At 41.5% G+C, this 24613-nt stretch overlaps 1 protein-coding gene across 35 annotated transcripts in view; it reads left to right on the forward strand.

The window, feature by feature from the left end:
* Positions 1–24613, forward strand: part of pard3ab (par-3 family cell polarity regulator alpha, b) — a 363970-nt gene that overhangs the window by 218291 nt on the left and 121066 nt on the right. For 19 of the 35 annotated variants that reach the window (XR_013650782.1, XM_078935589.1, XM_078935591.1 and 16 more), the window contains 3 exons: positions 10814–11005; positions 12743–12913; positions 19220–19370. Coding sequence is in view for 34 of the 35 variants with exons in the window: in XM_078935589.1 (XP_078791715.1) it covers positions 10814–11005; positions 12743–12913; positions 19220–19370 (514 nt within the window). In the remaining variant the exon portion in view is untranslated. The remainder of the gene's footprint in view (positions 1–10813; positions 11006–12742; positions 12914–19219; positions 19371–24613) is intronic. The other 16 variants (XM_011485957.4, XM_011485966.4, XM_011485959.4 and 13 more) reach the window with 3 other exon arrangements.

A 24613-nucleotide genomic window follows, 5' to 3' on the forward strand; every position in this document is an offset into this window, starting at 1 on the left:
GGGAGGCAAACGGGTTCAGGGCAAGTGGGTTTATTTAACTAACAAAAAGCGCTGCAGAGCAGGATGACAAAACTAAAAACAAAAACTTACTGTGGCATGGCAAGGGACATGGACGCCAGACAAGAAGACGTGATCAACATGAGCAGAAGTTAATGGACCAGCACAGGAGGAAGGCAGAGACAAGACTTATATACAGACAGGGCAGACAAGACACAGGTGAACACGATTAGGGCAGATGGGGACCAAAGGAAGTAAAACTCAAGAAACATGACAAGACAGGAAACCTTTCAAAATAAAACAGGAAACAGAACCAAACAAGACAGAACAAGAACTAAAGCGAAAAAAAAGACAACAAACTGAAACCATGACAATAGAAAGGAAAAGAAGTTCAAACATTGATTATAAAAAAGGATATAAGAGATAAAAAAAAAAGAAAAAGGAAAAGAAAAAAGATAAAATATTGATTTAATTGCATTTTGAATGAATAAAAAACAATGATTAATAGAATCAGAATCAGAATCAGGAATCAGAAAAAGTTTTATTGCCAGGTTCAGTAGAGCGCACTTTACAAAACGAGGAATTTGACTTGGTGTATAGTGCAATTAAGAATAAGTTAAAAATTAAGTTAACAACAACAACACACTATATACAGTAGAGTAAGGTGAATTAAAGTGGGAGCACAGATGGGCTGGGATGGTGGGGCCTGTAAGTGGCACCGACAGTCCTTTGGTGGGCGGGGGGGGAGGGGGGGTCACCTGGGGGAGTTGGGGTTCTGTTCAGCAGGTTGGCTGCAGTGGGGAAGAAGCTGTTCTTGTGGCGCGAGGTCCTGGTCCTGATGGACCGGAGCCTCTTGCCAGAAGGGAGGGGCCGAAAGAGATTATGTCCTGGATGAGAGGGGTTGGCTACAATCCTGGCTGCCCGCCTCCAGGTCCTGGAGATGTGCAGCTCCTGGAGAGACGGGAGGTGGCAGCCGATCACCTTCTCTGCTGAGTGGATGACGCGTTGCAGCTTGGCCTTGTCTCTGGCCGTGGCCGCAGCGAACCAGACTGTGATGGAGGACGTGAGGGTGGATTCGATGATGGCGGTGTAAAAGTCTACCAGCATCTTTTCAGGGAGGTGAAACTTCTTCAGCTGCCTCAGGAAGTACATCCTCTGCTGGACCTTCTTAGTGATGGAGCTGATGTTCTGCTCCCACTTGAGGTCCTGGCTGATGATGGTTCCCAGGAAGCAGAAGGACTCCACAGAGGTCACCGGGGAGTCACAGAGGATGACAGGGGGGAGGGGGGCTGGGGCCTTCCTGAAGTCCACTGTCATCTCCACTGTCTTCAGAGCATTAAGCTCCAGGTTGTTAGCGCTGCACTATGACACCAGCCTGGCTATTTCACTCCTGTAGGCCGACTCATCTCCGTCAGAGATGAGGCCGATGAGTGTGGTGTCGTCAGCAAACTTCAGGAGTTTGACAGACAGGTGACCAGCTGTGCAGCTGTTTGTGTACAGGGAGAGTAACAGGGGTGAAAGGACACAGCCCTGGGGGGATCCGGTGCTTGTGGTCCGAGTATCTGAGACGAGCTTCCCCAGCCTCACATACTGCTGTCTGTCCGTCAGGAAGTCTGTGATCCACCTGCAGGTGGAGTCAGGCACATTCATCTTGGAGAGTTTTTAATACTAAAGATGTATGAAAGACATACCGAAAAAATATGTCTTTCAATGTTTAACTGGCTGTCTTTGGATTATGCATGCCTGAGTAATGACCATTCTTACTCCTCACCTCTCTGTTCACTGCTTGCTAATTTACATAGCAGGGGTCCCAGCAGGAGGGGGCGGGGTTGTAACACGACTCCTTCAGCAGAGCCAGGCTGAGAGAGGCTTTGACATGTAAGATGTTAGATGTTAGAATGCCAGATGTTAGAATGACCAGTTCATTTTATATCTATGAAAATATTCAGGGAGCTATGGGACATGTTCAGCTTTAGGTCTGTGAAAATTGGTGTCGATTGTTGAAACATAAGTTACCATAAAAAAATGTTTGTTTGGAGTCTAGACAGATTTAACACAGGTTTTTGGATGAAAAGGATTTTTTATAAATCATCTGTTACACTTTTAAGTCTGAAAAAAATATGGAAGGCAGCAAACACAGATCCCTACCGTTTTTAATTTTTTTGTGCTGATATTTGAAAGATAAGTTATGCAAAAAAATAGGTGTTTGCAGTTTTGCCTAAAAAGACGTTTTCGGACCTTTTTGGATGTAATGCTCTCTAAGATGTCACCTGTAACTTCAATCATTCTGAATTTTTTTAGGAAGCAGTAGCACATAAATGCCTATGAAAGTTGAATTCTTGGTGCTGATAACCTAAACAGAATTTATGCTAAAAATCTTTGTTCAGTCCAAAATTTCATTAAAAAAATCAAGTGATGAAGTTTCTCGTAGACCCTATAGTGTTACATATCAAAGCTGGAGGTTATTAAAGGCATCTAATTCTGAAATCTCAGCTTCCTGAGACAAACGGCTGATTTATAATAAATTTTTATTATTTGGGTGCACATAATCGACCACTTCCTGTTACGCAGGCACCGTCAGGTGTACACCCATGAAACTTTACATGATGAGAGAGGACCCTTCTGAGTATCTCCAGTTTTAATTTCATGCACATCGGACAAAGCAAAGAGAAAATACAGGGCAGAATGTGCCCAATGCAATAACTAGGTGGCGCTATAGAGCTCGTCCAAGATTATCATATCCATGGGTTCAGAATAGAAGCTTCATCATATCCATTGAATTTCAGTGAGATTGGACAAGGAATGTGCACGTGAGAGCAACTTTTGTGTGCATAGCGAGATGCCCAACTTTGCCGCTCTGTCACGACCACACCCCCGCATTGAAAGTTATGGTTTTTTGTCAGAGTAAACTTCAATGGCTTTTCAACAGGTGGACGTCATTTTCAGGTGTGTCGGCTCATCCTACTCGGAGCAGTGATGCTCCAAGTAAAACATGTCATTTCCTCTTGCCAGCAGGTGGCGCTACACTTTTTCCAGATTTTTTCACTGCAGATGTGTTCAGAGTCAGACTACAATCATGCACATCAATTTTGGATCAGATTGGATTATGCATGGCTGAGTAATGGCCATTTTTCTTTTCATGGCGTGTTTTCGAAACGACCTCCAATTTTGACGCGCCGCCATGGTCACAAACATCCATAAAAACTTAAAAGCTTTGCAATTTAACATCGGACATGTGTCTAGTTTACAAAACCAAAGTTTGGAGTCATTACTCTCAAATCTCTAGGAGGAGTTCGTTCTAGAGCGAGGCCTGCAAATGACCAAAATACAGCAAAAATGACATATTGTCATCAAAATATCAGACTTCCTGTGCGACTGACAGCTTGGTCCCAAGAGACTTTTTTGTAGGTTTCCATCCGATGAACATGCCCTGTTAAAATCAGGTTTGTACTATAAAGCATATGGAGGTGCTCGCGAAAACAAATTTTGCAGGTGGCGCTATCGAGCCATTTTTGTTTACCTATGCCGTTCTCCTATAAAATATGAAATTTTTCGCGACTCCTGATGTGTATACAAAATTTGGTGAGTTTTGGGGTATGTTAAAGGCCTCAAAAAGGCGACGGAAAAGTCGGAAGAATAATAATAATTAAAGCTACAAGTAGCATTTAGCGGGCCCGAGCACGTGCCACCGCCTGGCACGAGCGACCGCCCCGTGAGCAACGCCCTGCTCGAGCCATTCTCGTTGTTTTTTCTTGTCCATTCTGGAGCTCCAAGATAATGTTAATATGACAGCAGCCTGTGTGTGTGTGTGGGGGGGGGGGGGGGGGGGACTGTAATCTGTTTCCTTAAAGGACAAAGACTTATGCATATAGCATGAAAAAAATTCTTAAATCTAAGCCTCGTTTAGACCTGCTCAATTTCTCATCAAGTAGAAGAAGGTTTTTATCAGATTAAGAAACAAGCAATGATGATAATTGCTATCACTGTTCCTAAGAATGAGAACAATAGAACTCATTCAATTTCCACTACAATGTCTAGATGAGTGTCAGCTATGTCTGATAACTTGGCCAATTAGCTGGACCGGGATCTTGCAAAGTGCAGAGGGTTTACGTCCAGTGTGATGAGTCTGTGGACGGCAACAGTACAGCATAGCTTTTGGTTTCCACAAGAGAAGAACTCCTGACACATCTGCCCTAACAGACAACTACAAGAGGAGTTGAAATGTATAACACGGTGAAGGAGTTTTTGTGCAGAAAAAGGTACAATTAGAAAAGCTGGTAGCAGTGACTGCAGATGGGACTCCTGCTATGATCAATAGACAAACAGGTTTCATCACTCACTGTAAAGCTGACCCAGACTTTCCAAAATGTCTGCATTACTGCTGCGTCATTCACCAGCAGGCCTTATGTGCAGAAGTGATTGGCTCTGGACATATAATGACTCTTATTCTGAAAATCGTAAACAACCTCAGCTGCAAAGCAAAACAGCACAGGATTTTTAAGGTGCTATTGGAGGAGATGTCTGTTGAATATGGTGAATATGAACATTGTGAATCTGAACTTGCATTCTTGACTGACATTACTGGAAAACTAAACCACTTGATCTGCGAGCTGCAAGACAATGGCAAAACTATTTTTTTTTGACCAGCCTGCCTGAGCCAGTGTTTTTCTTGTGGGGATCTTTTCTGCCAGGGCTTGTCAGCTTGGTCAGTGGATGTTGCTGCAGTTGTCTACCTTGCTGGGACAGCTGGAGTTAAACACAGCAGCTCACGGCTCTGAAGTGGACCCCGTTGCTGTCCCAGTCTGGATGGGCACTGTGGCGATGTTCCAATGGCCAGGCTGGCTCCTGGTATAAAGAGATTCCCAAATACCATTTCCTAACCGCAGAGCCAAGGATGTGTTTACATGTTTAGGTCAAAAATGTGATGGACAGCTTCATGTTGTCTAAACATGCCACCCTGTTATTAATCCAGTTGATATGGTTCTCCATCTGTGTCTAGGTGATAGAAAAGCATTTTTTTTATATTTAGAGCTCTAAGCAAACAAACAGTTGTCTATATAAAAGAGCTTTTACAATTGTGCACTTTTAGCAGGTCTCTGAGTTCATGTGACCAATGTATGGTGGATTTTCACAGACCTTGTTTAAAACTGAAGGTGAGAGAGACTTAGAGAAATGGCTTCATTGTTCTGGAGTTCTTTGTTTCATCCACAGAAGAGTAGAATTGGTGATTGATTTTGAAAAGCTGCTGAAAAAAGTATCTTTTTCAAATTGCAATTTCTAACTTGGGTTTTACATTTTGTGTTCCATTTTTTGTGCTTTAATTGGGAAGCATTTGTTATTTGTTTGGTGTTTTTAAGGTTCTGCAAATATACACATCATTTTTTAGAGACATTTGTTATCAGTTGTGTTTGTTGATTTGTAGTTTAATTTCATTGGATGTATAGATGTCGTGTGGGGGGGAGGCTCGAGAGCAGGTAGGACCCAGGCGCAGAGACGGGAGGCAAACGGGTTCAGGGCAAGTGGGTTTATTTAACTAACAAAAAGCGCTGCAGAGCAGGATGACAAAACTAAAAACAAAAACTTACTGTGGCATGGCAAGGGACATGGACGCCAGACAAGAAGACGTGATCAACATGAGCAGAAGTTAATGGACCAGCACAGGAGGAAGGCAGAGACAAGACTTATATACAGACAGGGCAGACAAGACACAGGTGAACACGATTAGGGCAGATGGGGACCAAAGGAAGTAAAACTCAAGAAACATGACAAGACAGGAAACCTTTCAAAATAAAACAGGAAACAGAACCAAACAAGACAGAACAAGAACTAAAGCGAAAAAAAAGACAACAAACTGAAACCATGACAATAGAAAGGAAAAGAAGTTCAAACATTGATTATAAAAAAGGATATAAGAGATAAAAAAAAAGAAAAAGGAAAAGAAAAAAGATAAAATATTGATTTAATTGCATTTTGAATGAATAAAAAACAATGATTAATAGAATCAGAATCAGAATCAGGAATCAGAAAAAGTTTTATTGCCAGGTTCAGTAGAGCGCACTTTACAAAACGAGGAATTTGACTTGGTGTATAGTGCAATTAAGAATAAGTTAAAAATTAAGTTAACAACAACAACACACTATATACAGTAGAGTAAGGTGAATTAAAGTGGGAGCACAGATGGGCTGGGATGGTGGGGCCTGTAAGTGGCACCGACAGTCCTTTGGTGGGCGGGGGGGGGGGGGGGTCACCTGGGGGAGTTGGGGTTCTGTTCAGCAGGCTGGCTGCAGTGGGGAAGAAGCTGTTCTTGTGGCGCGAGGTCCTGGTCCTTATGGACCGGAGCCTCTTGCCAGAAGGGAGGGGCCGAAAGAGATTATGTCCTGGATGAGAGGGGTTGGCTACAATCCTGGCTGCCCGCCTCCAGGTCCTGGAGATGTGCAGCTCCTGGAGAGACGGGAGGTGGCAGCCGATCACCTTCTCTGCTGAGTGGATGACGCGTTGCAGCTTGGCCTTGTCTCTGGCCGTGGCCGCAGCGAACCAGACTGTGATGGAGGACGTGAGGGTGGATTCGATGATGGCGGTGTAAAAGTCTACCAGCATCTTTTCAGGGAGGTGAAACTTCTTCAGCTGCCTCAGGAAGTACATCCTCTGCTGGACCTTCTTAGTGATGGAGCTGATGTTCTGCTCCCACTTGAGGTCCTGGCTGATGATGGTTCCCAGGAAGCAGAAGGACTCCACAGAGGTCACCGGGGAGTCACAGAGGATGACAGGGGGGAGGGGGGCTGGGGCCTTCCTGAAGTCCACTGTCATCTCCACTGTCTTCAGAGCATTAAGCTCCAGGTTGTTAGCGCTGCACTATGACACCAGCCTGGCTATTTCACTCCTGTAGGCCGACTCATCTCCGTCAGAGATGAGGCCGATGAGTGTGGTGTCGTCAGCAAACTTCAGGAGTTTGACAGACAGGTGACCAGCTGTGCAGCTGTTTGTGTACAGGGAGAGTAACAGGGGTGAAAGGACACAGCCCTGGGGGGATCCGGTGCTTGTGGTCCGAGTATCTGAGACGAGCTTCCCCAGCCTCACATACTGCTGTCTGTCCGTCAGGAAGTCTGTGATCCACCTGCAGGTGGAGTCAGGCACATTCATCTTGGAGAGTTTTTAATACTAAAGATGTATGAAAGACATACCGAAAAAATATGTCTTTCAGTGTTTAACTGGCTGTCTTTGGATTATGCATGCCTGAGTAATGACCATTCTTACTCCTCATCTCTCTGTTCAATGCTTGCTAATTTACATAGCAGGGGTCCCAGCAGGAGGGGGCGGGGTTGTAAAACGACTCCTTCAGCAGAGCCAGGCTGAGAGAGGCTTTGACATGTAAGATGTTAGATGTTAGAATGCCAGATGTTAGAATGACCAGTTCATTTTATATCTATGAAAATATTCAGGGAGCTATGGGACATGTTCAGCTTTAGGTCTGTGAAAATTGGTGTCGATTGTTGAAACATAAGTTACCATAAAAAAATGTTTGTTTGGAGTCTAGACAGATTTAACACAGGTTTTTGGATGAAAAGGATTTTTTATAAATCATCTGTTACACTTTTAAGTCTGAAAAAAATATGGAAGGCAGCAAACACAGATCCCTACCGTTTTTAATTTTTTTGTGCTGATATTTGAAAGATAAGTTATGCAAAAAAATAGGTGTTTGCAGTTTTGCCTAAAAAGACGTTTTCGGACCTTTTTGGATGTAATGCTCTCTAAGATGTCACCTGTAACTTCAATCATTCTGAATTTTTTTAGGAAGCAGTAGCACATAAATGCCTATGAAAGTTGAATTCTCGGTGCTGATAACCTAAACAGAATTTATGCTAAAAATCTTTGTTCAGTCCAAAATTTCATTAAAAAAATCAAGTGATGAAGTTTCTCGTAGACCCTATAGTGTTACATATCAAAGCTGGAGGTTATTAAAGGCATCTAATTCTGAAATCTCAGCTTCCTGAGACAAACGGCTGATTTATAATAAATTTCTATTATTTGGGTGCACATAATCGACCACTTCCTGTTACGCAGGCACCGTCAGGTGTACACCCATGAAACTTTACATGATAAGAGAGGACCCTTCTGAGTATCTCCAGTTTTAATTTCATGCACATCGGACAAAGCAAAGAGAAAATACAGGGCAGAATGTGCCCAATGCAATAACTAGGTGGCGCTATAGAGCTCGTCCAAGATTGTCATATCCATGGGTTCAGAATGGAAGCCTCATTACCTCCATTGAATTTCAGTGAGATTGGACAAGGAATGTGCACGTGAGAGCAACTTTTGTGTGCACGGCGAGACGCCCAACTTCGCCGCTCTGTCACGACCACACCCCTGCGTTGAAAGTTATGGCTTTTTATCAGAGTAAACTTCAATGGCTTTTCAACAGGTGGACGTCATTTTGAGGTGTGTCGGCTCATCCTACTTGGAGCAGTGATGCTCCAAGTCAAACATGTCATTTCCTGCTGCCAGCAGGTGGCGCTACACTTGTTCCAGATTCTTCCACTGCAGATGTGTTCAAAGTCAGACTACAATCATGCATATCAACTTTGGATCAGATTGGATTTTGCATGGCTGAGTAATGGCCATTTTTCTTTTCATGGCGTGTTTTCAAAATGACCTCCAAGTTCGACGCGCCGCCACGGTCACAAACATCCGTAATACCTTTAAAGCTTCGCAATTTAACATCGGACATGTGTTTAGTTTACAAAACCAAAGTTTGGAGTCATTATTCATAAATCTCTAGGAGGAGTTCGTTCTAGAACGAGGCCTACAAATGTCCAAAATAGAGCAAAAATGACATATTGACACCAATATAGCAGACTTCCTGTGCGACTGACAGCTTGGTCCCAAGAGACTTTTTTGTAGGTTTCCATCTGATGAACATGTCCTGAAAAAATCAAGCTTGTATGTCAAAGCATATGCGGGGGCTCGGGACAAATGTCACTGTAGGTGGCGCTGTCGAGCTGTTTTTGTGCGCCCATGCCAATCTCCTGTAAAATACGAAATTTTTCGCGACTCCTGATGTGTGTGCCAAATTTGGTGAGTTTTGGGGTATGTTAAAGGCCTCAAAAAGGCGACTCTTCCGTCGGAAGAAAAAGAATAATAATAATAACTCTTACAGATACAATAGGGTCCTTGCACTCCGTGCTCGGGCCCTAATAATAAACCTAACAGATACAATAGGGTCCTTGCACTCCGTGCTCGGGCCCTAATAATAATAATAATAAACATTCGAATTACAATAGGGTCCTTGCACTCCGTGCTCGGGCCCTAAATATCCTGTAAATGGCCTTTTTACCTGCTTTTTTTTATTTATTTTTTTACAAACATTGATGAACCACCTCCTAAGATTAACTGGATGATAATGAAGAAGACTTGTGATGGTATGTTCAGACTAATTAATAATCACCAGTTTTGACACTTAAGGCTGCCCCCCCGTTCAACCCTGGTATATTTGTTGTAGTTGATGAGGCTCTCTGCTTTGCCTCCCTACCGGCTGCCCAGCAGTTTCAACACAAGTACTTTTTATTAACCTCCGATGGTGTCTCCCCATCGTGAGGTCAGTCACCCATCACGATGGACGATGGTACAGCATCCATCGGCACAACCCTATCCTTATATACAAAAAAAAAAAAACACAAAAAAATAAATAAATTGAAATTTCTTGCAAGTCAGGTCTAAAATTGATCCATGGAGGAATTCAAGGAAATGAACAAAAAGAACACAAATATGTGGTCCTATTTGACAGAAACATGGAATATTTCCAAAACTTTTGGACAAATGCGCTCAATATTTAAACACGGTGGTGGTAATGTGATGTTCTGAGGCTTGACTGCTGGTGTTACTGAAGTTGACAAAAGCAGTTATTTGGATTAAAGGGTAATTAGATGTTCCAGCTTAGTCATTTAAACGGTTTCTACTCAACCAAAAATATTCAGAATCAAAAAAACAAATCTTCACCTGTGTGGAAGCTGAAGGAGATGCATTTGAATCACTGAGGTTCTCCTCTCCACCTGTCTCAGAGTCCTGCAAACTGCTGTCCAGCTGAGACGAAACCGATGTATCCATCTTCTTCTTCCTCTTTCGGCTTCTCCCATCAGGGGTCGCCACAGCGAACAAGTCGCATGGTAAATTTGGCAATGTTTTACGCCGGATGCCCTTCCTGACGCAACCTTCTCAAACCGGGCTTGGAACCGGCACAGGGGTAGAGAAGGGAACAGGGAGCAGCCCGGAGTCGAACCCTGGTTTCACGGACGGAAGGCGCCGCAAACCAGCACGAGCTAAACCGGTCGAAACCGATGTATCCATGCTTACCTAAAAAGACGCACAGGTCGCAATTATGACTAAAACAAAAAAGAAAAGGGAACTGTCTACCTGTGCAGAGTTGTTGGTCACGTCTCATTTAATTAGAGAAAAAAGGGTTTCCATTTCAGTTTTGTGAATTATGTCCATTCCGATATGCCTCAAAAACCACCTCCTCCAAGCGCAATTTTTTCTCGATAAATGCAAGTTTTTTAAAATTGACATGTTTCCATTAGGTGAATTTTTATTGCAAATCCAATTTTGGGAAATGAATGTCCTTTTTACCACTCCTGCTCTACCTGACCCCACAGTTTGTGGGTGGTGCAGCTTGAACTCTCTGGACAACATTTGTAACCTTTTTAACAGAGTTTATTATAATTATGTTTGTTAATTTACAGTTGGTAAATCTAGGAACACCTGATTTTTGTGTTCAGTAAAATAAATGGAGATAATTTTGTCTTTTTTTCCCTTCTTGTTCCAGCAGAGGACAGAGGAGGATGAGTTGGTTCTAACTCCTGACGGTACAAGAGAGTTTCTGACCTTTGAGATCCCGCTCAGCGACTCTGGTTCTGCAGGGCTGGGCGTGAGCGTCAAAGGAAATCGCTCCAAGGAAAACCACGCAGATCTGGGCATTTTTGTGAAATCTATTATTAATGGAGGAGCGGCCTGCAAGGTAAAGAACATTTTAATCCATGTCATAGAATTGGGTATAATTGAAAATACTAGTAAAATGCCATTATGATGTGAAACATAAGCATAACACAAAATTCTACAAGTCCACCAAAACAAGTGTCTAAAAACGAAAAAGAACACAAATCTGAAGAAAAAAATCATTTGAAATGAGTAAAATTACCTGTCCAAGTCATTCTCACTTAACAGAAAATGTTTTATCAAAATCTGAGTTCCACACAAGCATTTCAAAAGGGAAAAATAAGCTAAACGAAGCTAACTATTCAAATTACTTTAACTTGAGTGTAAAGCAGACCAATAGACCAATAATGTGTATGTTTTTTCTAGTTGTAAGCAGAGGATTTCCTTTTTTTTTAAGTTTCTATGTCCCTAATAATAGCTTTTTTTGATTAAAGTGACAAAACAGTAGACTAATTCGTGGAAATGACTCATTTTACGAAAAAAATTGAATAAATTGAGAACAGGATCTTAGTACAAGTTGGCCCATGTTTATAAATCTTTATAAAAATCTAAAACAGACAGACAGACACATACAAAATACAAATTATGAACATGCATACAATATTTAAGGGAAAAAATGTATTGCCGATTTAAAATAATTAATAACATAAAACCAACATTTAACCAAAAGTTATAATGCAAGTTTTAGCATTTTTCTTTTTTGTCTTTAATCACATTTTTCACTGTCAAGAATATGGAGCATAAAGGATTTTGACTCATTTCAATAATAATTTCCCTAATTGTAGATCGTAGCTCTTAATTAGACAAATACATTCTCAACTGTACTGATTATGAGAGAAGCTTGGAAAGGTGTCGAACAAAGAGAAGTTTAGACAACTTAAAACCATGGTACATTTTTTTTTATTTTTTCAAGTATGTTTGCAGTGCCAGAAAGTTTTAGATAAAATAAAGAACAAGATCATGATTTACTTGCACTCTATGGTAGCCTAAAGGATTCAATGACTAGTTTTTAGAAAAAAGGTTTCTGAAGGTTATTGTTGGGTTTGAGGCCAAATGAAACCACTTCTGCTGTGCATGCTGGTCTTGAAGTGTGACTGCAGCTGTGCTGGGAATGGGGTTTTTTTGGTGACCGTCTTTTCTTTGTTGCCATGCAACAAATGGAAAGCAGTGCATGTTTGAATGCGTCTTCAGAAAGATTTTTTTAGTAATTATTTTCTCTGTACTTAAACAGTCTCAGAATGAGTTGCCTTTATTTGTGCTTCAGGCAGAATGCAAACCTCTCATTATCATTAATCATACTGTTCCGTGCTTTAGGAGCTCAAATATGGTTATCAATCTTAAAAACAACAGATAGGAACAATAGTTTAAACAATAATTAATTTGCCTCAACAGCAAGTTTCTTCTTGTTTTAGAAATAAATGTCCAGGAAAATCTCAGATTTCAAAGTTCCATGTTTTATTGTGCTGTCTGTTGTGCTGTCATTAATTTCAATAGTTCAGCTTTGTTGTTTTTAAAGCAAACTAGACTGTGTTGACAGACTGTGATGATGGTCTTAAATGCACTCTCCATGGCTAGAAGCAGAATACACTCAGAGAGCAGACTGTTGGTCCTATTGATCAACGTTATTGAGTTGGAGTTATGGCTGCTATTTATTTATGGCACTGTATTTACCGTTTGCTTGTTGGGGAAAGTGCACTCTTTGCTTTTAAGTGCAAGTTAAAACCTTGAAGTATGCACTTTTAACATGTTGCACCAAAAGGATGGGCGGCTGAGAGTAAATGACCAATTGATCGCTGTCAACGGGGAGTCTCTGTTGGGCAAAACCAACCAAGACGCCATGGAGACGTTACGCAAGTCCATGTCAACGGAGGGCAACAAGCGCGGGATGATCCAGCTCATTGTTGCCAGACGAGTGGTCAAGAGAAATGAGGTAATTCATCTTTTTTTAGAAAGGTGTTTTTTTAAACTTTTTTTTGGTATTTAAGTTATAATTTAAGTGGCAGAAAAGTTGACCTAATTTTTTTCACGTATGAGTGAATGACTTTGAGGTTCAAGTTTTGTAGCATAAAATTTTGAGAGAACATCCCAAATGGTGTGCATTAAAATTGTGATAACAAATTCATCATTCAGTAAAATGGATCACAGATGTGGACCAAAGGCAGTTAAAGAAGCTTTTGGTCTGAAGAGCAAAGGTTGAATTTCCCACAGACCAGTAGGATCACTCCTGCCATCCAAGACCCGTTAACCCTTGTGCTATCTTAGATGACCCCCCCTTACTTTGATGTGTTCTCCCTACCATGACAAAGGTGGATAAAGGTGGAAAGATTTCATGTAATCCATGGACACCAGTGAAGATCACAAATCATTGAAGAAAAAAGGTTCAGAGCACTGTCTAGTGGGTCTAGATGACCCCACTCCCAATGGTAAAGTGCCTAGGAAAGCACAAGTGTTAAAATGCTGTTCAGCACTGTCAAATCATTGGAGGGATTTTCCCCTCAAGGTTAAGGCCCGTACACACTGGGACGAATATTCGCCAGCATTTTTCGCCACGATTTTTGTGTTCACACCCAGGCGATTTTCGCTGACGATGAGCCGAGCAAACATGCAATTTCCTTCCCTGACATTAGATGGCGCTTAATGTAAACAGAAATACTCCTGTACACAAGGTGGCGCTGCGCAACTTTACGCTTCTTAAAGTCGCTTTTCACTCAGAAAAAGAGTATTTACGCAATTGTCAGAATCAAACGAAGAAAACATGAATATCTAAGCACCAGTAGCTCCAGCTCCAGTTCCAGTGATGAAGAAATTATTGTTCTGTTGAATGATGAAAGACGCCGATTTTGGGTACATCCCATAGTTACGAGAAAAGAAGAACATGGGGAGTTTTATCGACTGATACAAGAGCTGAAAATGTATCATGAGCGTTTTCGGGGATATTTTAGAATGTCAGTCATTATTTCTTCGCGGCAGTGTAGATGCAACTCGGCGTCTGTCTTCTTCTCTGGTATGTGTGCTCAGCAAGGCAGTTTTGTGTTTGAGCGCCCCCAAGTTGTGTTTTACTGTAACTTTAGAAGCTCCAGACACGTGTGCAAAAGCGCCGTTCTCATTGGTCGTATAGTTTTTGACGCGGCGCGTCAAACCAAAAAAACGAACCCGAGGCGTTTTTAAAAAAATGACGCTTTTACGCGTGGCGTTTTTTTTTGGTGCCCTTTGTTTAGTCACGAGGCGTTAAACGTCGGTGAATATCGCGCGCGAAATTTGTCCCGGTGTGTACGGGACAAAAATAAGCGAGAAGATAAAAATAAAGCTCTAAAATGCAATTTTGTTTAAAATTTAAAATGTGATTAGACAGAATGAAGTGTTTTGCTGTGAGCATTTCTTTCCTCAAACTTCACAATCATCTATTAAATGATTAAAGAACTCTTAATATGCTGCTTTACGGTGCATAATCTGACTCGTTTATCTTAAGCTTTGTTTTCATTTCTAAATATCAATTATGTTCAATCTGAATAATTTTTGATTCTCTGGCTTCTCCTGTCGGTTTAACCCTTTGACACCCTGGTGACACCTAATAAAACACCAGCTCTTTATCTAGCGTAAGTTTTTGACCAATCTGAATCAGATGTTTTTGACTTTGAGAAAAGCCGCTTTGATTATCACAGACAATTACTAACGGAAATTGTAAATTGCAACGCTGTTTTTTTCCACTTCATAATCAACTGATTTACGTTGATTCCACAAGTTGCGAAAAGCTGCTTATCTCCGCTGCAGAATCTGCTGGAATTACTTTAATTGCGTAAACGGTTGAAGAGTTACCGTAGTTTAAGAATGTAAACCATGCAGCTGAAGCTCTGGTGTTAAAGGGTTAAAGCTGCTTTTGGGTGACTTTCTGCTGAGGCGAGCCCATGCTCAATTCTGATTGGTTAACTTCTCAGTGCATCACATGATGGAAGATTTTATCTGTCTTATCTTTAAAGGTCTGACGTCTTTGTGAGGAGAAACGCCTCCAGACAGCCATAGACTTACCAGAAAGACCTTTAGATTTTAAAACTACAGCAATGTCTGTCATGCTGTTTGTGTTAAATCACGATAAATAGTTATTGTTTTCCAGAGAAATCCGCTTTGGAAAACGACAAAAAAAGTTTTTTTGCAATTGTGCACTTTGACAATTGCAAAGAGTTGTTTCTCCTAAAATCTGCATTGTACTGAATGTTCAAACTATTTTTTATAGGTGACAGTGAAGTCTGTAAGCCATCCATCATTTTAACAACTTAGAAGACAGAAGCATTGTCAGTGACCTCATGTAGACCACCTCCATTACACGCCCCTTTCCAGATGGGGCCATACTGATTCCAGATCGCTCATGAGGGCATTATTACTGACCTTGATTATATGCTTAGTTTTTTCTCCATCCAGTCTCTGAAAGACCAAAGACTGCAGTATGGATCTATAAAATCAAATGCATCTGCAAAGTGCTGCAGGAATGCCAACAAACTCAAAATAAATGGTAATAAAACAGCAGAACTTTGATGATGACTCCTCTTCTTCCGTTTGTTCCCTTTCGGGGTCGCGGAGCTGCTGGAGCCTATCCTGGCAATGGGCGAAGGCAGGGGACCCCCTGAACAGGTCGCCAGTCTGTCCAGATGATTACTGATTCCTGAAATATGTCCCTCAGACAGAACTATCTTTTTTAAATACATTTTTATGGGTGACAGCAGTTTTTTCATTTTTTATTTAACCTCAAAAAGGGAGCCTGTTCCATAATTTAGGAAGAAACCATTGACTGTAAAATAACACTGGAGGGAGTGAGTGTAACCTCATCCATAGAAAATCTTTTACTTCTGGCTCCAGTGAAATTCCAGTGAAAGTCAATTTAGTCTCACTTTTTTTTGTGGTAAGCATCATGTTGAATCCAGACGTCGTCAGTAAGCAGTGATTGGTCCTAGTCAGTCTGAGTCATTATTTCTATGGCAACCACTCTCATCAATCAGGAGTGAGCTTGTTGGAAGCAAGTTCGGGAGAATCTGTTAATCGAACATTTCAAATGTTTGGCGTGAGACCACATACTTTTATTTGATTGGTCAATTAATAACTTGAATGTCTTGCAAGAAAGACTAAAATAGCATGAAAGAAATGAGGATTTCCAAGGTATCAAAGCAAGAATGGCAAATATAATGAGTGAGAAAGCTATTTTTCAATAGAAGTCTGTGGCATTTGGGCTTCTTGGAGCCAGCAGGTACTTCCTGTTTTGGGTGCCATGAGGGCGAGGAGTCATTCAGTCCAGTTCTCATATACAGTCAATGGGTGTAACCCAGAAATATTAAATGTTATAGTTTTTCAATTGACCACTAGAGACTTGTGTCAAAACAAAACAATTTCCGATTGACTCCCATGTTTAAAAAAACTCCAGCTTTACACCAAACATACATCTTGAAGATGCGTCTTGCTTTATTTTCCATCTGTGACAACTGCGCCATTTTTCTTTTTTTTTTCTTTTTTTTTTTTAAATCAGATATTTTGAACTTGACTTTGTTCCACTCTTTTGCATGTTTCCAGAATGTTGTAGAGGTGATTGTGTGGGTTCAGAGTAAATGGTTACAGTTAGCTTCATTAATGTCATTTTATTTCCTGGAACGTTTATTTCTGTTGTCTATTCTTGAGGTTTCATGACATAAAAAAGTAGGACTATAAAATGAGTTTTTTCTGTAGAGCTAACAAAATAGTTCAAAGTTTCTATTTTAATTGTAAATTTTAAACAAATTGTCAATAAAGTTGTGTCCTGGTTCTCTTGAGGATTGGCATTTCCAGTGAACAAAAGGATGTTGTCAGACGGTGTCATTTGCTTAAATGTCGTTTCATTTGTGCAAAAACATAATTTGTTTTTGTTTCTGGCTAACTGCAGCTGTGCAGACTCATAAAATGACTTTAATGAGGTTTAGTCTGATGTGAAAATGTAAAACAGCCTCAAGCAGACCCCTGAAAAACCTCCTCTTAGCATTAATTCATTCATTCATCCAATGAAACAAAGTGTGCAGGTCGGGCTGGAACTTCAACCCCTCCTCTCCACAGACAAATGCAGCAAAAACAAGAACCAGTGGATTTTTTTTCCTCCTCCTCAATGTCATGTTTTCACGTTTGCTGTCACCTGCTCGAAAGCCGAACCGGAGTCTGTGCGTCTGTGCACGTATATGTGCACGTGTGCGCCTGTGGCACTGCCTGGCTTCCCAGCCCTCCTTTTCCAACACAGTGTGTCAAAGTTTTGATTTCCCCTCGGTCTGTGTGGTAATTGAAAGCAGAGGCTAAGCCTGGAGCCCTGTTTTGTGTACGCGTCGGGCTCTCTGCATGCATAAGTGTGTAGTTTGTGCTGTCTTGCATCCACCCTGTGCATGGATTCAACCTCTCTCAAGGATATTTCTGCGTGTTTATTTGCTGAGAGACCCTATTTGGGCACTTGTGCAGACTTAGGCAGTGAAACTTCTCAGAGAGCTTAGCGCATCAATAGAAGTCTCAACACAGGTATCTCTGCTTCACATGTGCAGCTGGAGGCATGGCCTGAGGCAGCACAACTGTCCGCCTGAAAAGGTGTCCACCACACTAGTGGCACAATAAGAGGAAAAGCATTATTTAGTCAAAACAGTGCCATAAAAAGTCCCTGCAGAGATTCTGTGAAAAGACATGTCATAACAAGCTGTCAATCAAATGTTTTTTTTCTTAAAGGATCTATTATCCAGTTATTGCGATGAAAACTTCACTTATTGTGACTTTTGTTGGCATACAGATTCAAACAACTGCATTTTTTTTTCCTACACCGTGTCTTTGTTTCCCGACAGCCAAGATCAAATCAGTCCAAATTGTTTGCCATTGCATAAATCTTGAGGCTGACTGCTTCTGCTACTTCATCCATTGCCATAGAAACCCACACAAAATGAGAACAGCCCGCTTTAGCAGCACCACTGGCACCCAGCAGGCTCAAGACCTTCCCAGAGCTCAGTTATCAGCCTGAATATGCATCGAGTTGCAGTGTGATCTGTCGATACGCTGTCTGTATGGCAAATCCCCTCTGCTGGTACAAAGGCATCCAGCTCATTCATTAACTACCTCATTCAAAGTCAGGAGCAGCCAGCAGTCACTGCACCATATGGTGACCTTTGGAATGGGTTATTTCCTGGTGGTGGCTTTGTTGTCTGTCTGCTTTGATTGGTTTTGTGGTTCTGCTGTGATTCACAGCATTTAGCCAGAATTGAATCAGTTATGATGCAAAAAGCCAAACTGAGTTTTTCCATAACACAGGACCAGGCCTACTCTACAAGTATTGGTCTGCCTTACACAGGTTACCATCGGTGATTGGAATAAAAAAAAAAAACAGACAGTCAAATTAGACAGTCCAGGGCATTGTTTGTGTCAGCATCCTGCGTATTACCTGGACTCCCCATGCATGTGGCATTTGCACAGAGGTTAGGGTGGTCAGTAAAGGGCCTATACTCGCACCGTAAGTGTGGATGATGCTGACGTACGTCATAAGTGCATGTAACTTATATAAAGGAACTGCAAGACACACCTGGGCTCCCTACGACCTTCTATACCCATAAGGGATCAGCGAGCAGATCCCTTATGTCAAAATCGAAGCCCATCCCTGCTATTTACGTTCATTGATTTGGGTAATTTGGCTCCAGTATTGACTTGGGTCCTAACACTTGTCATGTGATGCCTGTGATGATAGTTAGCGTTCTGGCAAAATATGTCATGATGGCAGGAAGAAATACACAAGCTGTTGCAAATCAATAGAGTCAACGATCCAATTGACAAACACCGAGGGGTAAAACTTACTCAGACTCAGACACAGGGTCTCACTGGGCTTCAAACTTAAACAGTGAATGCTAGATTCATCCAACAAAAACAAGGGGATGTTGTGCCAGATCTTACGGGGAATGTGGAGATGGAGCAAGTGCACCTTCATCTGCAGTGTTGTGCGTGGAGCCGGCAGCTCAACAGCTCAATGGAAATCCATGCTCATTCATCCCTGTTTTCTCACTGGTAGCATTAGCATGAACAGCTACCTCTGTGTTCATCAATACTCACCACTGCACAGAACAGTATTCCTATTATTCTTGTTTTTCTCATTTTTAGTACCATGCATTTTGGCATTCAGTTCTTTATTAGTCCATTAATCCGTATGTACTTCTGAAGACTGAAGAAACCCTGCAGCAAATCTAACCTTATCTCCTCTTTTATTCAGGAGCTTCCAGGAAGCCCCCCGCCATCAGAGCAGACTGTGAACACTTCCCTGGACGACCACGAGCGCAGAATCTCCCACTCTTTGTATGGTGGCCTTGAAGGCCTCGACGACAACCTGATGCCCCGACCAGGAATGATCCCACGAACGATAGGTACAGCGTGTTCCCCCCCTCAGCTGATATGTGCTTTTTACCATCAGTTTTACCTCCTGTCTATTGCTACGTTTATAACAGGTATTTGACACACATAAAAGAACATGCGCATTCTTTAAAGTGTATAAGCCCAATGGTGTTCAAACTGGACAAGCAGGGAGGGGCCTCTTCTTCTTTTTCTACTGTCTACCACCACATGTCCACCTCCTACAGTCGGAAGAGGTTCGGTGTGAAATGTGGAATCTGTGCAAATCTGGTGAATCTTTCTCCATGCTTTTTTTCTTTCACAGCTCAAATCCAGTTTATATCAGACTTGCTGTCAGAATTCCAGCCAGAAACAAACCTTTTCTATTTTACCATGATGAATGTTTCAATGGTTCGCACTTCTGTGTATTTAAAAGGATGCCATCAATACGTCCATAGAGTCCAAAAACAGGCGCAGAAACTTGCGAAGCGACGGATGAACGCAAGAGACACAAGTTTTGAATGCTGAAGCCTGTAATGCTGTAACGTTTACATAGACCCTTCATTGGAAGTGGCTGCTTGAAAGCGAGTTGCCGAGGGTGGTTTGAACGTATCTTCAGGCTGCATCAGAGAATGCTGTTAAATTTTTCTTTTTTGTGTGTGTTTTGATGATTGTTACTCTTTGAAAGACTTTTGTTGTGCTGCCACTGTTCAAACAAGCGATGAGGAATCCTGAAAATGTGTGTACTTGTTTGACAAAGTGCAAGAGATTAGCCAGCATATTTGCATTCATGCGTGGGAGCTTTGCATGCAGCTGTGCAGGATTGCATGAGTGCAGGACTCGAACACTTGATGGATTGATGGAAGATTACAGTTCTCCATTGCAATGGAGTGCTTCTGTAGTCCAGATGGTGCAGCAGAATGCTTTAATTCCATGACCATCCATCAAAATTCTCCTTTTTTTTGTGAAAAAGTGTTTAGGGAAATATGAAGATGACAGGAGTTTAGTTAGATTTAAAGAGGAATGAGAAACACCTGTAACATAATTGAGCAGAGGAGAAGTTAGAAAGTCAATTTGGTAACTTTTAATCTGTTTTCTAAATGAGCTCCTACCACGACTGTCTCATTAATCAATGCCACATAAGTATGAACTCTTGTTTTCCTTTCATGCAAATTGGCTGATGCTGTTGCCAGTGTAAACAAAAAGGGGTAAGCTGCAAGTGTTAATAGGTGAAGCTCCATCATGCTGCCACTGTAGCTACGTTCTTCCATGCTTAACAAACAGCAACAGCTTATAATGAGCGTGGAGGGTCAAATGGGAAGGAAGCACATTGCAGATAATAAAGGAGATGCAGCAGTTATGCTGCTTTCCTGTGCCAGATAAGATCTCTGTCTTAAGGTCATTTGGCAGCAGAGCTTAATAGTTGCAGAGGTGCTTTTATAAAGAGAATCAAGCTGAGGTCTAAAGTGAGATGAGCAGGCAAGAGAGCCAAATTAGATGAAGCAAGTTACAAAGTCTTGACAGTTTTATTTCTTCTTTTCAAACCTTTCTTACATTAAAAAGTACAGCTAGTCAAATTACAAAGGACAAATATTAAATACAAATGAGTGTCCAGACTCTTCATGTCCTTCACTTAGTGCTGGGGGATATTGTTTTTTTCATATTGTGCGATAATATTAAAAACTATATCAAATAACTATATTTTTCAAAGTAATCTTTATTGCACACAGTTTTAAAAGACCACAAATATATTCAAATGTTTGAACTTTCAAGTTTAACAGAAAAATAGACAAAAAATTGACACACAATTATGTCAATATAAAAAAAAGTGCAATAAACTAAAAAAAACTCGCAAGAAACTCCTCAGTTTCTTTAAAATGCTCTTCAAGAAATTAAAGAAAGCTTTAAACAAAAATGTTCTTATTTAAATACTTGTGCAACTTCGAATAGCTTTCAAAGACAAGTCAAAAAAGAACAACACAGATCAACTTAAATGGCCTCCTATTCTGTGAGGCAACAAATAGGCACCATGGTCAGTGTGATTTCTGCTAAATGAACAAAAGCCTACAGATTGCGGGCAAGGAAGACAAGTGTATCAACCATTTCAGGTTTTAAAGCTGCCCTTTGACAGGTTACAATATTACCCCCTGTACTATATACCCTCTCAGATGGGGTGCTGGTCGCAGGGATACACAAATAGCGCTAACCGAAAAACGTCCACACGGCGGAACTTTTCGGGCCGGTCCGTATTACAATGCCTCTTGAACCTTCATCTACGCCCGCTTGGCTCGAGTTTGTTAACTTCTCTTCAGACGGAACATTCATTTTCTGCAAGTGTTAGGATTTGCAACGCATGCAGATACTAGCTTGCATCCTAGCTTGTAAATAACGTTCACTCTAACTAGACGTGGCGCAGTTTATTCAGTGATTGGTCTAGCCCTGTGATACTTAATTCTGATTGGACAGGAGGGCGGGTCTTCCGGGGGCTTCTCCCGTGTTCATGTAAAACGAAAGTTTATCGCAATAGACTCATTTCACTATCGAAAAAAGGTAATATCGCAATAACGATAATTATCGTTTTATCGCCCAGCCCTACCTTCACTCGTGTCACACAGTCGGTCTCAGTTACATCCAGTCACGGCTGCTTTGCTACAGTATTTGTCACAATCAGTGCAAATATGTTCGGGACACGCAGGTGGTCCACACGAAATATCGATGTCATAAACCGCTCGATGAACCCATAGAACGAAAATGTTAATGCACATTTTTTAATGTCATGCTACTTAAATACACTTAAATAACACGCACGGATAAGCTAGGGAGGAGTAGGTGTGACACATACGTGTTGTACAGGTTTTTGATTGTTTTTATCAGTGCAAACCCTGCACACTGCCCAAGGAGCCCATCAAGAGGTTTACACCAAACAGGAGTCATGTTTGGTGTAAACCTCTCTTTAAGGCTTGGCCAAAACTGTGTTCATAAACGAGATGTGTGTGATAGGAGCTACTGTTGAAAGTTTTTAGCTTCCTTGCTACGTGGAAACATTGAGTGGATCTACTATATGTTTGCACGGAAGACATGGATATTGTTGAGAGATCCGGTTTACTTATTTTGAAGAGTTCTACAAAAGCATCGGTAAACACATTTCCATATCTGAGTTCATGAGATGATTCAGAGACTGTCTAAGTACGGTGAGGTTCACCATCTACTGCAGGAGCTGTGTCTGAATGCTTAAGGTCACCGTACGACACCACCTCCTGTACATCCTGAACATCATGACGGTGTGCAACTCTCAATGTTCCTACGGATACTTCACAACACAATGACCACATGCACTGCACAGAAAGTGGGCGTGCGAGTCTCATGGGGAACTGCCAGACACACCTGTGCTCCCCTTCAGATGTGGCCACACATCTCTACAACCCTCCACGGACCCTAACAGCCTAAAAACCTACAGTGCATATATATTCTTCTTTCTCTTAACACTCCAGAAGACATGCCATGGTGAGTTTTTAAATATGGAGCTCCACTCTTCGGTCTGCTGTGGGTGGGACTGTTGCGGCATGCAGAGGGTTACAACATTATTCTAAATGCGCTTTATGGACTAAATAAGGAGATATGGTCACGCTGTAACCCACTGCCCTCTCCTTGACACTTCTCCTTTAGAGGTGCTGCGATTTTCCCAACAAATAAATTCAGTTTCACTTTGGGCCTAAATATTATTGGAATTGCTTGTTATTTATTTATTTAGACAAAAGCTAGTCAGACTGTTAGTGGAAAAAAGAAGATGTAGAAAATCAATCTACTGAACTCATTCAATTATTGTATCTTAAACAGAAATAAAAAAAAACAACTTTATTTTTATATACCTTTAATTTTGAATGTTAAAATAAACAAACCTGCCTCACAGAGAGACGGTCCTGGTTCAAATCCCAGCTGGGATCTTTCTGCTGTTGCATGTTTTCCTTGTTTATGCGTGGGTTTTCTCTGGGGATCCCGGTTTCCTCCTGCTGTCCAGAACAACGCTGCACCGGTTAATTGGTGATTCTAAGTTGTCCCTAGGTGTGAATGTGTGTGTGTAGTGTGTGTGTAGAGTGTGATCCGTGTCAGACTGGTGACCTGTTCAGGGTGCACCCTGCGTTTTTAGCTTGGACTGTGCACGTTCCTCCACCACTCACTGCTTCTGTTCGCCCTGAAGATGCCAAGGATAACAGAGAGCCTTAATTATCCCTTCAGGCCAAGAGCTTTCAAGGCCCAGCACCCCTGGCAATAACCTCCTCACTAATTATGCAAATTGATCAAGTGGAGGGGAAATGAAAAGGAGGGAAAGTAAACTCCTGTGTCATTCACACTGTGTGTGTATCTCTGTTTATTTGTTGTTGTGCCTTTACCTTCCCTACAGTCATGATTTCTGCTATAGGAACCTAAACTTGACTGCTCCTAGCTGTGTGATCCTGCGGTGGTGTTGACTGTTCTCTTAATCCTCATGGCAGTGTTGTGGCTCCACCATGGCATCCTTGAGCCCTGAAAAAAAATACAGAAGGGGGGGGTCATTTTTTATTTATTTTTGCTCCTGTTTTTCAAGCAACAGATTTATTGCTTCTCTGCTCAGTCGCTGGCAGTTGATCGTACGGCAGTGATTCAAACTGTGACATTGATGGGGTTCTCTGGGCTTTGTACCGGACTGCTTTAGAGCTTTAGTATTAGGCGGTTCCCAGAATCCACCTGAGCGTGTTGGATGGGAAAATGTGTGGTCTGGGGGAATTGCCCAGACTCTCTAATTCACAGTTAAAACCACCCGTGCACAGCAGGAGTGGGGTGGTCGTAAGAGCGCCAACAAAACTGAAAACCCCTCAGATTGTTGAGGCTCTGCCACACTCCTGCAGCTGCAGGCTAACGCATATATTTGGCAAATATTTTCTCCCATATTGGCATACATATTATGCATGCCCTGCAAATGTTCCATTTTATGACTAATGAATTATTTTAATTTAATTATGCATTAGTAACCATGCATTTCCTTTGCAAATGAGCCTTTTAGCTACTTATCTCTCAGCTTCTACCTCAAAAGCTGTCACAGAGACAAAGCAAAGATGGAAAATAAAAGTTTGAGGTGTCAAAAAGAAGAGATAAAAGATAAAGGGACTTAAGATTTGCTCATAAACTTTGATATTCTTTTTTTCGCCAAACTACATACAATACAGGTAAAGTTGCACATTTCACATTTAATAAAATGTTGTATTTCTGTACCATTGGTGAAAATTAATTGTAAAAGCAT

Source organism: Oryzias latipes, chromosome 17, assembly GCF_053564925.1.
Source record: "Oryzias latipes strain Hd-rR chromosome 17, Olatipes_Hd-rR_3.1".
NCBI lineage: Eukaryota > Metazoa > Chordata > Actinopteri > Beloniformes > Adrianichthyidae > Oryzias > Oryzias latipes.